General features: G+C 30.4%; 3 protein-coding genes across 3 annotated transcripts; 1 reads left to right on the top strand and 2 right to left on the bottom strand.

The window, feature by feature from the left end:
• Positions 1–2,313: 2,313 nt before the first annotated feature.
• On the bottom strand, positions 2,314–6,023 carry LOC107185520 (N-sulphoglucosamine sulphohydrolase). The gene is made up of 10 exons (XM_015573214.1): positions 5,773–6,023; positions 4,821–4,950; positions 4,581–4,717; positions 4,123–4,273; positions 3,746–3,984; positions 3,455–3,574; positions 3,153–3,359; positions 2,902–3,071; positions 2,546–2,692; positions 2,314–2,454 (listed from the first exon to the last, which is right to left on the bottom strand). The coding sequence occupies exons 1-10, from the start codon at positions 5,885–5,887 to the stop codon at positions 2,314–2,316; spliced, it is 1,557 nt and encodes a 518-aa protein (XP_015428700.1). The 5' UTR covers positions 5,888–6,023.
• A 79-nt stretch (positions 6,024–6,102) lies between these two features.
• On the top strand, positions 6,103–9,234 carry LOC107185542 (phosphomannomutase). The gene is made up of 5 exons (XM_015573243.1): positions 6,103–6,119; positions 6,559–6,647; positions 7,136–7,330; positions 7,423–7,690; positions 8,882–9,234. Exons 2-5 carry the CDS (start codon positions 6,588–6,590, stop codon positions 9,145–9,147), a joined length of 789 nt encoding a protein of 262 aa, XP_015428729.1. The 5' UTR covers positions 6,103–6,119; positions 6,559–6,587; the 3' UTR covers positions 9,148–9,234.
• A 787-nt stretch (positions 9,235–10,021) lies between these two features.
• LOC107185587 (methylglutaconyl-CoA hydratase, mitochondrial) lies at positions 10,022–12,656 on the bottom strand. The gene is made up of 3 exons (XM_015573304.1): positions 12,585–12,656; positions 10,261–11,066; positions 10,022–10,181 (listed from the first exon to the last, which is right to left on the bottom strand). Exons 2-3 carry the CDS (start codon positions 11,007–11,009, stop codon positions 10,022–10,024), a joined length of 909 nt encoding a protein of 302 aa, XP_015428790.1. The 5' UTR covers positions 11,010–11,066; positions 12,585–12,656.
• Positions 12,657–12,988: the final 332 nt, after the last annotated feature.

Below are 12,988 nucleotides of genomic sequence, written 5' to 3'. Positions count from 1 at the left end.
TATTGTTTAATTACTCGCAAGATATACATAATGAGAAATATATTTACACATGTAAAAGCACTGGTGCGTGATAGGATTGTTTCTGTCATGAGATATGCGTTATAACATTCTCTTAGTTACTATCGAAAAGTCTAGACCTTGTATAAATTATGACCTATAAAAATTATAACACGTTCTCAAATACTAGTTATTATTTAAAAGCAGTTAAATAATTTGCAGTCAGTTTCAAGAATCAATTTGAATGAAAATTCTGTTACAAACAACAGTGTAGTGGCGACATCTATCAAAAACAACAGTCACCTCGATACACTTACCTAACCTGTTTGACATTTTGAATGAACAAAAACTTTTACCGTTATAGTTGGAACATAATTATTCGATGAGAGTAGTCGTTCAGTAGTGTGATTCGTGAAACTAACATACTATTAAGTTCCTACTCTTTTATATGAACACATGTAAATATACAATATTTTTTTATACAATTTTCGCGACGGTTTTTCCGGTGACGTAGTTTTCAAATCGTAAACATAACCTCAACGCAAGTGATGCTTGTTTTACGTGGTTTTCAAAATACAAATCTCCTCGTGCTACTCGGTGGTCTTCTGCTGTGCCTTGTCTTTATGATACAAGTTAAACAGATTTATAATAACAATCAAAAGTATAACAGATACTTGGGATACAAAGAATACGTAAGGGTCCATTAAAATACCCAACGTAAAAATAGTTACATACTTGTTAATTGCTGGTTACTGTTAATCGATGCGTCCGCTCTTTAGATGAATGAAATCTCGACGGAATTGAAAGCGGTTGAAAAGTCTGCGAATAAATCCTCGACTTACGTTCACCAGTTGAACGAGATTCTTTTGAAACATCGTGAAAGAGATGTAAAAAACATTTCCATACCGCGTGCTGTTCTTCCATTATAAACTTTTGTGGTACGTACATTAAGGAAAAACGATTAAATTCATTGAATATTTACATCGATCTATTATGATAATAATTTCGTGCGTATAAAGGATTTTTCGTAATAACAAAGATATCCTAAAATTGATGGACCAGGGTTTGGGTATCTACATAGGGTGTCCCAGATGTACATTGAAGTGGTTTAAAAGATAGAACTTAAATGAAAGAAAAAATGTTCTGTGATGTCATTCAAATTAATAGCATAATTTTGAGACAGAGAGTAGCTTATAGATATCAGTGAGACAAACATGTTAAGATGGATTATTGTCTTAGATATTTCAGTTATTCTAGAACATGTGTCTTGATGTATCATAAGGTTCTAGTAGACACTGTATCAGTAATTGTAATAAAGACATAAAGTTACTAGTGGAACACAATTTTCCATTGAGCAATAGTAGAAAATCAGTTGATGAAAATTAACTTGGCACTACAGTGCAAAATATATTTAGACTAAGTCGGGGTTCAATGCAACCTTGTTCTAAATCATGAATAGTTTCGAGATATTGCGCTTACAAATTTAATGACTTATGTGGCACTTGAGGCGCTAACCAGACCACCTCTGGTACTTCCTACTCGAGCGGGTTTTCTTCCATTGGAAATCAATAAACTTGTAAGGGCAATATCTCGAAAAGTACTTGAAAAAGGGTGTATACATTAAAGGTTATTGAATTCTTGAATTGTACTATCAAGTGATCTAAAAAAAATATATAATTCCATTTAAAAAACCAAACTTGACCTTTATATCTCTTAAAATAATAATGTTAAAAAAAATTCGTCATAGCCTGTTAGTTAGCCCCCTCGTGCCGTTTAATTTTATTTAAACAATTTTCTCATATTTCAAATAATTTAAGAAATAACGGACTGTACAGTGTTAGCGCGAACACCCTGTATAAAGTTGTATGCGTTGTTACATTCAAGAACATGTATGTTCACATGTTTATTAATAATATAATTATAGTCATAGCTTTTCCCAAGAAGACAAGGTAATTTCAACTTAACCATTAATCACTCTTTTAATTTGTATTCGAAAAAAGTACTTTGGAATACCTAAATTTATGGATACAAATTAGTAACATATGAAGGAAACATTTCTAGTTTGTAGTAAAAATCTTTATTTATGAAGTATATATTATAAAAAATTATTCTATTAATTATTTTGCTTAAGTAGTTATGATATCTTGTACCCTGAAATCCCTTTTATATCACAAAATAAGTAAAAAGAGATATATTAAAATAGAAATTCATTAGACATATTTACGTATGTTAAACAAATTATAATTATTGGACGTATATAAATGAGTACTGTATAATTCTCTGAGTAGTAACAAACTTTCAGGGACTAATTTGTTCTTAAAGAAAGTTTTGAAGTGACATACATTGAGGGTTTTTAGTGTTACGACTAGTCTGAACACCTTTTGGTGCACAAAGCCATGGATCTTCTGTTGTTTCTTGCCATTTTAATAACCGTTCGTATAGATCGGTAAATATTTCCTACAAAAGCCCATAGTTCAGATGTTATTTAATATTCCAAAATTCATCTTAATTTAATCAAAAAGAACGCCATAATTCTCTTCATATCTACCTTTACAGATGGCTTAGAAACAATATTATTCATTTCTTCCGGATCATATTTTAGGTCATATAACTCCCATTCTGGTCTTTCATAATAACTTTTTAATGTTTTGTACCATTTAAGTGGTTGATTGGTCCTGGTTCTATTTAAAATATCCTTAAAAAGAAAAAGAAATTAGTAATTAGAATATACTGTAACAAAATTTTAACGAAGCAAAATAAGCTAAAAGCAAACACTAAAAATAAGATTAAAAACAGTAAAATAGGTTTTTGATCGTATATTCTAAAAAAAAATATATTTTTTATAATTAAAAATAAAAAAATATCTTTCTAATATTTACAAATTCGTTTTTTTTTATAGGTTACCTGGAAAGTCGGTGACACAAAGAAATCCTGGTCAATAGGAAATGGCATTTTGTAATTAATATTATGTATTAGTTTATATCTTTTAGTTCTAATAGCACGCATGGGGTAGTACATGGTGACTTCATGATGTGTCTGACTGGCGAAAATAGCAGTGTTGTTTTCAACAGGCTCTGCGTGTACAAATGCACAATAAAATAATGTTAGGAATTGTTTTAATAACGAATACAGAATATTTTAACTTTTCAAGTTACCTTGATTAAGAAGTGGAAGAAGTGATTTTCCTGTTAGTTGTGGAGAGGAAACTTCATTTGTATCAGATGAAGGTTCATTCGTATAGGGTATGTTAAACCAGTCCAATAACGTTGGTACAATGTCCAGTAAAGATGTTAAGCTGTAGGTTACACTATTTTTTCTATGTTCGGGGATTGGTGATCTAATCATCATTGGTTCTGCCAAACCTGACATAAAAAGATTCATTATTTGTATGTACCAGGTATTAAATCTTATTTAAGAGAACTTTTCCTTCCAATATTCAGACTGTATTTGATAATACCTGGTTCATACAGATTTGTTCGTCCATTTGGAAATGGTATACCATTATCTGAGGTGTAGATTACTAACGTGTTGTCTTTGAAACCGGCATCTTCGAGTTCCTTCAGAACTAAACCCACACCTTCGAAATGTCAAGATTCTGCCATTAATTCCTCGAACATTATATTTAGATAATATTTTATACTGTTGATTGATGGTACGTTATTTATCATGTTATTAATAAATGTTGATTAAACGAAATTGCATTGAATTAAATTAATATAAATTACGAAATATTAGTCTGCATGCGTACCTTGATCTAAACGAGAAATAGTTGTGTATTGAGCAGCGATATCTCGTCTGGCGGCTTCTGTATTTTGAACGAAATAAGGAACTTTCACTTGATCCCACTGATAATATATCGGATGCCAGTCAAGAATAGTACCCATACCGACATCACCGTTACCAAATTTTTCGCAGAAGTTTCCATATTCTGGATGACTGTGTCCGCATCGATGAGGATCGTGAAATGCAACGTATAAAAAGAAGGGCCTAAAAATGTAGTATTACTTGTATTTCCTATTCAATCAATTATTTTATGGCAATAAATTTGTCACGGATTTTAATATATTTGGATAAAAACTTTTTAATAATAGCAAAAGAATAATTTAATGTATAATGAATTCATACTGTGTTCTATTATGGGAGAGGAATTCCCTGACTAAAAGTTTAATTTTAGTAATATTACGACCAACTTGAAGGATCGAATTATTTTCTTCTGTTTGTGAAAAGTCAAATGGATATACACTGTCTGGGCCTACATGCTTTTTACCAATGATACCTGGAAAATATGTTAAATGCTATTAGTAAGTTTTCAAAGTTGTTGGTGGGTAACTAAATAAATAATATACTATTGTTGCAAAAAATTTGGATACAATTATCTGGTTATGCAAAAAACACATGGAAATCTAGTTGAATAATTATGTAAAAATTGACATATTAAATTTTTGTAGAAGTTTCATGACTAAATCGAATAATATCCCCAACATGGAGATCCGGAAGATATATTCAATTCAAACTATATGTGTCACTTCATTATGAAGTTAGTAGTTACTCGTTAGTGCACCTAATATTCAATTTAAATATACCTGTTCGTATATTTTTTTTCTTTAATATTGTTGGTAAACTTTGAACTTTTTCAAAGGAATTAAAGTGATGTATTCCATGATGGAGACCATACATTCCATTTTGGTGACTTGGTAACCCAGTGAGTAAAGAAGAGCGGCTAAAATTTTGAAATAATTATTATCAGTTTTGACGTTGATTATTAAAGAAATTATTTCTCAAGAATAAGAGAACATATTCTTATGGAGTTACAAAAATTATACCTGGGTGAACAACTGCTAACTGACGAGTAAGCATTATTAAATAATAAACTTTCTTTTGCCAAATTATCTAAATTAGGTGACTGGCAAATTTTATTTAAGTATGATCGCATTTCAAATCCTCCATCGTCAGCTACATAAAAAATTAAATTACATATAAATGTTAAATTTTACATCTAATCATTTTGTAAGACAACATATTTTACTGGACAAACTTTTCACACATTCTGTAAGATGTAAAAATAGTCACACCTCGTGAATTTGTAAACTAATCATCATTAAAGCACATTTAATATTTTCCTACTGGATTAAATGAATTTAGCTAAAGGAAAAAATATTTTTGTAGACAAGAATAAACTTATAGAACAGTCACATCTAGCACTGGATACTTTAGATAAAAATAAAATATATTAGTAAGAGTATTTTATTTGAACAGTTATTCTGTATGCAAACATTTCTTTCTGAGAAACATAAATGATACCTATCTTCTGGTATCAAATTTATTGATAAGTACAGAAGTTCGGATTCAGGAAAGAAACTGATTTCTATGAAACGTATATCTATAAATTTATTTAAAAATAAGAACGAATGTAAAAAATATTAAAATGATTAATTACTTGTGTATATTTACACCTAACCCAGACCTATCTTCTGGTATCAAATTTATTGATAAGTACAGAAGTTCGGATTCAGGAAAGAAACTGATTTCTATGAAACGTATATCTATAAATTTATTTAAAAATAAGAACGAATGTAAAAAATATTAAAATGATTAATTACTTGTGTATATTTACACATACTTTTTTAATGAAATCACTCACTACATAATGTACTTTATAACAATACCATACAAAAAAATATGTAATGAAATTTACACTTTTCCCAGATAAATGTTTAAAAGATTGGATCAAAACTCGTAAGATTTCCCAATAAGGAAACAATAATTTGCCATTACCCAAAAGCAACACGGCATTTTTAAGAGTCGCGGTAGTTGCATTTAAGTCGCGCAATTCAAACAAGATAAGGACGATAAGACAATATAATTTATTCAACCAGATCTTTTCCAACATTGTTGTTCAAATAGATAGAGGAAGACGCAGTAAGGAACACGTCAAAGTGGCCACGTATTGACTATAGTCAACTATAGTACTGCCCGTAATACATTTTTTTTAATCATTTAACACGAAAACTTTATGAAACTTAAAATCAACATCAGTGGAAGAAGATTACTATGAATTCAACAAAATATTAAAAATAACGCTACTTCTTTTAGTATATATTTAGAGAGCATCTTCAATACAGGTTAAAATTGATGGCATTAGAGTGATGTGTGTTTGAATTCGCCGAATTGGTGATTTCGACAGGAAATTTATAATTCTGACACATTTCAAAAATATGAATTATGATACATTGCATTTTCTTCCGACTCGTCGATCTAGAAATATTAATTTTATTCATAAGGAAACATTTCGGGAAACGTTCAAAATCTGCCAGAAAGAATGGGGACGTTATAGATGGAGGGGGATTGTTAATATAAATGATGGGAAATGCACGTGACTTACTTATAAGTACATTATTCGCTTACTTTACACCGTCTTTTTTTAACAGTGAAAATAAAAAAAGGAAAGGTTCTTTTTATTAATTTCCAAGCGCATTACTTTTTTTTCATGAGTATACTCATTTTATTTTATTATATATCATTGTTTTCGTTACGAGTTTAAAATGAAAATTTGTGTTTTAGATTAAGTGATTACTGAAAACTATTTTACTATGTCCAAGAAGGTAATATGTTTGTTCGATGTTGATGGCACGCTTACTGATCCTAGACAGGTATATTTTATTACATATTAGACAAGTATAATCTTTGTCAGTCTTGAGTAATAAGCTACTGTTTTTAATACTTTTATTCATTATTTCTATATTCATACAGAATAGTAGTTTAATATGATCAGAAATTGAATAACTTCAAAATCATATATTTTGTATGTATAAAGATTAAGAATTTATTATGGGTGTGGTAAAGTCATCCAACTCAATTATGTTATTGCGTTTTACATAATCATTACAGAATGGGCCTAGTGTTTTAATGAAAAGCTGTCATGCTTTTTTGATTAACCATTATGTACTACTGAATATTTTATTTTTCTGAAACCATTTTAAATTGTTGAACATACAATTCCACATTAATTGTTTCATTGACTTTAACTAGTTATCCCCTTTTAATTACTCAGAACAGACAGATGTTTTCTACTCACTTGGTGTAAATTAAAAAAGTTATTTTTTTGTAATTACATTTTTTTCATTGATTTTATTATCAGCCAATTAAGCCAAATGTGGAAAAATTTCTAGTAGAAAAGGTTCGTAAGGAATTCGATATAGCTGTAGTTGGAGGATCAGATTTAGTCAAGCTGAAAGAGCAGTTGGGTGGTGGAAGTATATTTCAAAAGTATAAGTATGTGTTCGCAGAAAATGGACTTATCGCATTTAAAGATGGCAAACAATTACCAACCGAGGTAAAAAATATAACTAAAAGGATATATTAAATCAATATACTACCCCTCTAAGTTTCGTAGAATTTATTATCAAACCAAATTTTTTGTTTTAGACGATTCAAAGTGTTATTGGTGAAGATGCACTACAAGACTTAATAAACTTTTGCCTGAAGTATATATCCGAATTGCATTTGCCATTTAAGAGAGGAACTTTTATAGAATTCAGATCGGGAATGTTAAATGTATCACCGGTTGGTCGTAATTGTTCTACAGAAGAACGTATTCAGTTTTATGAATACGACATTGAAAATCAAATTCGTCAGAAATTTATTCACGCTCTTAAGAAGGAATTCCCCAACTTGGCTTTAACATACAGCATTGGTAAATAATATCTAAATTTATATCTGTTACTGCGTATCTTCATTATTATTAAAACTTTGCGAGCTATGGACGTTAAACTCGTTTAAAAAATTGTTCCCGGGAATATGAACTATTTCGTAAAATTATTTAAATACGTATCAGTTAACCACTGATGTCCAAAATGTGGAGGTGAACATTTCACGCCCGCAATGTGTTAAGTAGAATAATTAGGATTGCTATATTTGACGCCAAATATTTTGACCGTCTATGCTTTTCCTTGACTGTGAATGACATCAGAAACTACCTTCTGTTTTTTTACTAACACAATGAGTATCGAATTTATTTACATGTATGTATAGTCTTTTGGTTTAGAATTAGAAGAAGCTATTTTATAGTAGAATTTATACATTTTACCCATTTTCACTAATTCTCTAGAAGTGTTAATTTCGTCAGCTTGGATATCTCTGTTTCGTTTCTATTGGTTTCAAAAGAAATATTGGGTCGAGTAATAAATAGCTTCCACCTCATATAGCAAAAATGTTGCTTCTGCAGAAAAAAAACTATCCAACTCAAACGAAGTGAAATAGTACAAAAATTGGATTAATTAAATTTAATTAAATTTCGAATAGAAAAACTGAACTTATTCATGATTCAACCAAATAAATTAAATGAATTCAATGTGAAATAAGGAGATAAAATTGCAGAAAAGTTACTGAAATAAGGTTTACTCTTCAGTATCTTTGACTGGCTAAAATATTTAACACCTATATTAGATCGCACTGACGTGAGCAATTTTACGTCAAAAGTGATTATTTTAAATTCATTCATTGTTTCAAAAAAGTATTTTACTGAAAGAAAGATGGTTACAAGGTAATTATAAAAAAGAGCTATAAAGAATAGAAACACGAGATAGCCAAAAATTCTTTTAATGAACTCTTTTTTTCACTACTATCAATGTCAGGTACGATATATCATTTTCAACTTGTAATAACATTTTCGTGACAGTCAGAACATTAATATCGTTTTCCTAAAATACTGCTTATTCCCAACATAAATCCAAATCATATCTGTTTCTTCTTATATATTAAACAATTACATGAAGCTCAAAATCTTTCACGACAGAAGTATTAACACGTTGATTGTTAGACTAAAACGATGTTTTCAATGAAACAGCAACTTATAAACGAATTTTTTTTTACTTTGCGTGTACAGGAGGTCAGATATCGTTTGATGTATTTCCTATTGGTTGGGATAAAACATATTGTCTTAGACACATTCAGGGATACGATGAAATACATTTCTTTGGTGACAAGACAGCAGAAGGTGGCAATGATCATGAAATTTATGAGAGTGACTTAACTGTCGGACATCGTGTCACATGCTCCGAAGATACTGTCAATCAACTCAATGTTCTCATGGCGTTGATTAAAGAAAACAAAGAGAAAGAACAATTCACTGTACCTATGCAATGTGCGTAATACGTCGAATGTTTATCATGTAAAGCGTTTTACTTAAAAAAATATAAGAAACCTTCACACGATAGGATATCCTATTTTTGATGTTGTATTGTTATGCATTCCATTTTTGATGTTACAAATTTATTATTGTCAGATGAATAGTTTGCAAGCAATCACAGGTTTTTCAAGCGACAATTTTGTAAAAAAAAACCGTTACTGTTTCTACGAATATATCTTAAATCGAGGATTTAATAAAGAATTGCATTTATCGATATTTAGTTGCACAAGAAGTCTGGTTTTAACAGCGGTGCGGTTATATTAAAAAAATGTTTAGATGGTGCTTTATTGAAGTTATGTGAAGAAGTATATAATAAATATAGAAATCCTTTCATCAGTATTTTATTACGAACTAGATGTATGTAGGTAAAGGTGAAATGGAAATCAGTATTAAAAATATAATAATTTTATTCTGATCAAAATATATATACCCCCCCCCCTTCCCTCATGAACACACGCGCAACATTATATACATAAACTGTACATATATAATATATATCTCAACAATAACAACATGAATATAAAAAATATGTTTCATGTAAAATAGAAACAACGTAGAGCGATTTCCTTCAGGTAAAAGTTACAAAGTCGTTAAAAATATCAATCAAAATAAAAATTTCTTTTCATTTACACGTGCTTTCGCATAGGTGTAAATAAAATTAAATTTTAGTAATCGTATTTATATTAACGTTAGTTGTATCACTATGTTTTACAATATAGACATCATATTTGTTAGTTAACATCAATATAAAAATGCATCATGTCAATATCTTAATTAAGCGTCACAATATTGTTAACTGTCAAAGCATTATCGACATTGTATGTCGATTTCACAGATTTACATGCCTTGATAAACAGGTACACGTTTCGATACAAATGCAGTAAGTCCTTCGATTCTATCTTTTGTGTCTACAATCTGACTGTAACATTGTCTTTCAATTTCAAGTCCATCAGCAATAGGTACTTCGAGGCCATTTGATATTGCTACTTTCGCTACTCTGAAATACGATAAAAACAGAATATTAACACAACTTGTTGAAGTATGGATTATAGTTGCCTTTTCCATTTGACACATACTTTACTCCAATTGGTCCATTCGGTAGTATTTCCCTGGCAATAGACAGAGCAGCCTGATAAGCAGCATCTCCATCTTTATTTTGCGGAACAACTTCATTCAGAAGACCAATCTTCATAGCATCTTTGCCATCTAGTACACGTGCCGTGTAAATGAGTTCCTTTGCCTTAGCGGGTCCAACTATCCTTGGAAGTCGTTGCGTACCACCAGCCCCTGGTATAATAGCCAATTTTGTTTCTACGAGGCCCATTTTAGCTTCCAATGTGGCGACTCTAATGTCAGAAGCTAGCGCAAGCTCTAATCCTCCACCCAATGCTATGCCATCTATGGCAGATATCACAGGAGTGGGCAGCGATTCTATGTTGTTCATAATGTTTTGTAACGAAGATACGAATTTCGAAGCTTCTGAATTATCCATCTTCAGTCTTTCTCTCAAATCTGCACCAGCACAAAATATTTTCGGAACCAAACTGCGGATAATTAATACTCGCAACTTTGTGTCTTCTTTAATGCAGGAAACAGCTTCACTTAGCTGATTCACCAAAGTCCGTCCAAAAGCATTACGACTGGCTGGTCGATTTAGTCCTAATACTACGATGCCATTGTCCTTTCCATCCAAGTATTTAAGTATCACTTCCTTTGTATCATCTTTGGGATTCAGCATTGCATTGGTAGACAATGCTCTGATTGCAGTTGCACAAACAGAGCGAAACATAGGGGTAAGTCTGATATTTGTTACTACAGTAGCCATGACGTAAAGATGATAATACCCCAGTTTTTTGCAAATTATCTCTTCTTAGAACAAGACCTGGAAAAAAAAGATGTCTTTATTATTAAAATGTAGGTATGACACATCTCATTTATGTATATTTTTGTTAGAACACGACTAAGACAATATACTTTTAAGTGGGTTACTTAAAACGTTTTTGAAGTGGAATTGAAAGACAATAAAAATATCTGTTAAATTGTTAATCACTGATACCCTTTGTATATCTTTCTGAATGTGTGTTGAAATGCACAGTAAAATGGATAAAGGAAAACTATATTACTTTATTTAAACAAATTGAAGTCAAAAATAACTTTCATTGGAATATGTGATTTCTTAAGATCATTCTTTTTTAACTTTACAATGAATTGTTACAGACAAACTATATTTAGGTGTGCTTTTTCTCTGCTTTTCTTTTAAAAACCTAAGTTTTTAAATGAAACTTTAATACTCCATTCTGTTTGTACTATTTTCCTTGTTCATTTTGCATAGTTGTCATATGACATCTGTGAAAAAGGAACAAAACTGACAGAAAATCCTATCCACAAGCACCAGTGATTTATGGTAATATAATGGTTCATGTGAGGATTCTGTCATCATTCTTAATATATATGTGATGCATGGGTGTCAACATATACCGTGACAATCGTCTGAGATCATACATTTGAAAGCGAAAGAACTTAAATTTTTCCAGTTGAAATATCTAGATGTACCCAACAAACTCTTACATATTTTAAAGCAATAAATATAAACGAAGAGGAATATTAAAAGTAAAGGTACAAAGTATTAAGCTGCATTATTTTTTATTCTAGTTTATATTATAAATATAAACTGTGGATGTTACAAGAGGTTTTAAATTCTTAGACAATAAAGCGATAATAGATTTATGAGTCAATGTTTGTATATCTAAAATAAAAATGATAACTAAACTTGATACTTCTTAGTATTAATAGTAAGTCGCTGATTAAGGATAGTTGATAAAGATCCAACATTGAATACATTAATAAGATCCATGTAAATGAAATACCACACTTTGTAAGATATATATAAAATATGTGAATTTCATTGAATGTGCTGAAGGTGACATTGCAGTAGGTAACAATCTCATAAAAAATTCAACAGCAATAAAACATTCTTCCCTATGAATTAAATAACTTTTAGATGTGTAATTTTCTTATACATTCGAAACCTTCAACAACAAATATTTGCAAGCACTTAAATTAATAAAAAAAAAAGAATAATTCAGTTTGTGTACACAAGATCGCGTAATATTTACATCCAACAAATTAATTTTCCGAAAGTTTTTAATTGTTTGTTACAGCAAAAGAAAATCAATAATTTACAATAAGTGTTAATAACAGTTTCAATAAATAAATATAAATACTGTCGATATTATTTATGACTGTGATTTGTTTTTTTTTTATCAATATTCACGGATTGAACAAAAAGACAAAAAAAATAGTAAACAAATAAATCGAGGTGCATAAAACAAATTAAACCTAATTAAGGCTACTATTGAGCAATTATAAATAAATACGTGTTGGAAAAAATCGAACGTACCGTACTTTTTACAAACTGTGCAGGAATGTCGCAGGCAACTCCTTGGACTTTATGCACTGTCTTGTTTCGCCAATAACATCACAACATTATTTGTGGTAGGGAGAATCGAGGAAAGTTCAAACATAACGACGTAACCTCAACCCCACTTTCAGTACCGTCGCGGCGACGACGCGGACACAACTGGTTGTTTCAGAAATCGAAAGGTCCGGTGTATTCTGCAATCCACTGAAATTATACGTGTATTTATACGTACACTGTGGATCATACTAACAAAGATAATCTACGAACATCGATTCTGTGGTGGTACACAAATATATTCACATAGCCGAGCATATACTTGTAACAAGAACAAATTCTGTACAGTAAAATTTCGATTATCGATCATTAACCTTCAAGATAATGTT

The sequence above is a fragment of the Dufourea novaeangliae genome, unplaced genomic scaffold (assembly GCF_001272555.1).
Source record: "Dufourea novaeangliae isolate 0120121106 unplaced genomic scaffold, ASM127255v1 scaffold48, whole genome shotgun sequence".
In the NCBI taxonomy this organism is placed as follows: Eukaryota; Metazoa; Arthropoda; class Insecta; order Hymenoptera; family Halictidae; genus Dufourea; species Dufourea novaeangliae.
Note: the sequence above shows the minus strand (reverse complement) of the source record. Positions and strands in the feature narration are given on the sequence as shown.

Coding starts and splice junctions, on each gene's coding strand:
- LOC107185520 (XM_015573214.1), bottom strand. CDS start 5,887: ATGTTGGAAAAGATCTGGTTGAATAAATTATATTGTCTTATCGTCCTT. Junction 3,985..4,122: donor CTCTCCCATAATAGAACACA/GTATGAATTCAT, acceptor CTACATTTTTAG/GCCCTTCTTTTTATACGTTG. Junction 2,693..2,901: donor TTGTGTCACCGACTTTCCAG/GTAACCTATAAA, acceptor TTTCTTTTTAAG/GATATTTTAAATAGAACCAG.
- LOC107185542 (XM_015573243.1), top strand. CDS start 6,588: ATGTCCAAGAAGGTAATATGTTTGTTCGATGTTGATGGCACGCTTACT. Junction 7,331..7,422: donor GCAAACAATTACCAACCGAG/GTAAAAAATATA, acceptor TTTTTGTTTTAG/ACGATTCAAAGTGTTATTGG. Junction 7,691..8,881: donor GGCTTTAACATACAGCATTG/GTAAATAATATC, acceptor TTGCGTGTACAG/GAGGTCAGATATCGTTTGAT.
- LOC107185587 (XM_015573304.1), bottom strand. CDS start 11,009: ATGGCTACTGTAGTAACAAATATCAGACTTACCCCTATGTTTCGCTCT. Junction 10,182..10,260: donor AATGGACCAATTGGAGTAAA/GTATGTGTCAAA, acceptor ATCGTATTTCAG/AGTAGCGAAAGTAGCAATAT.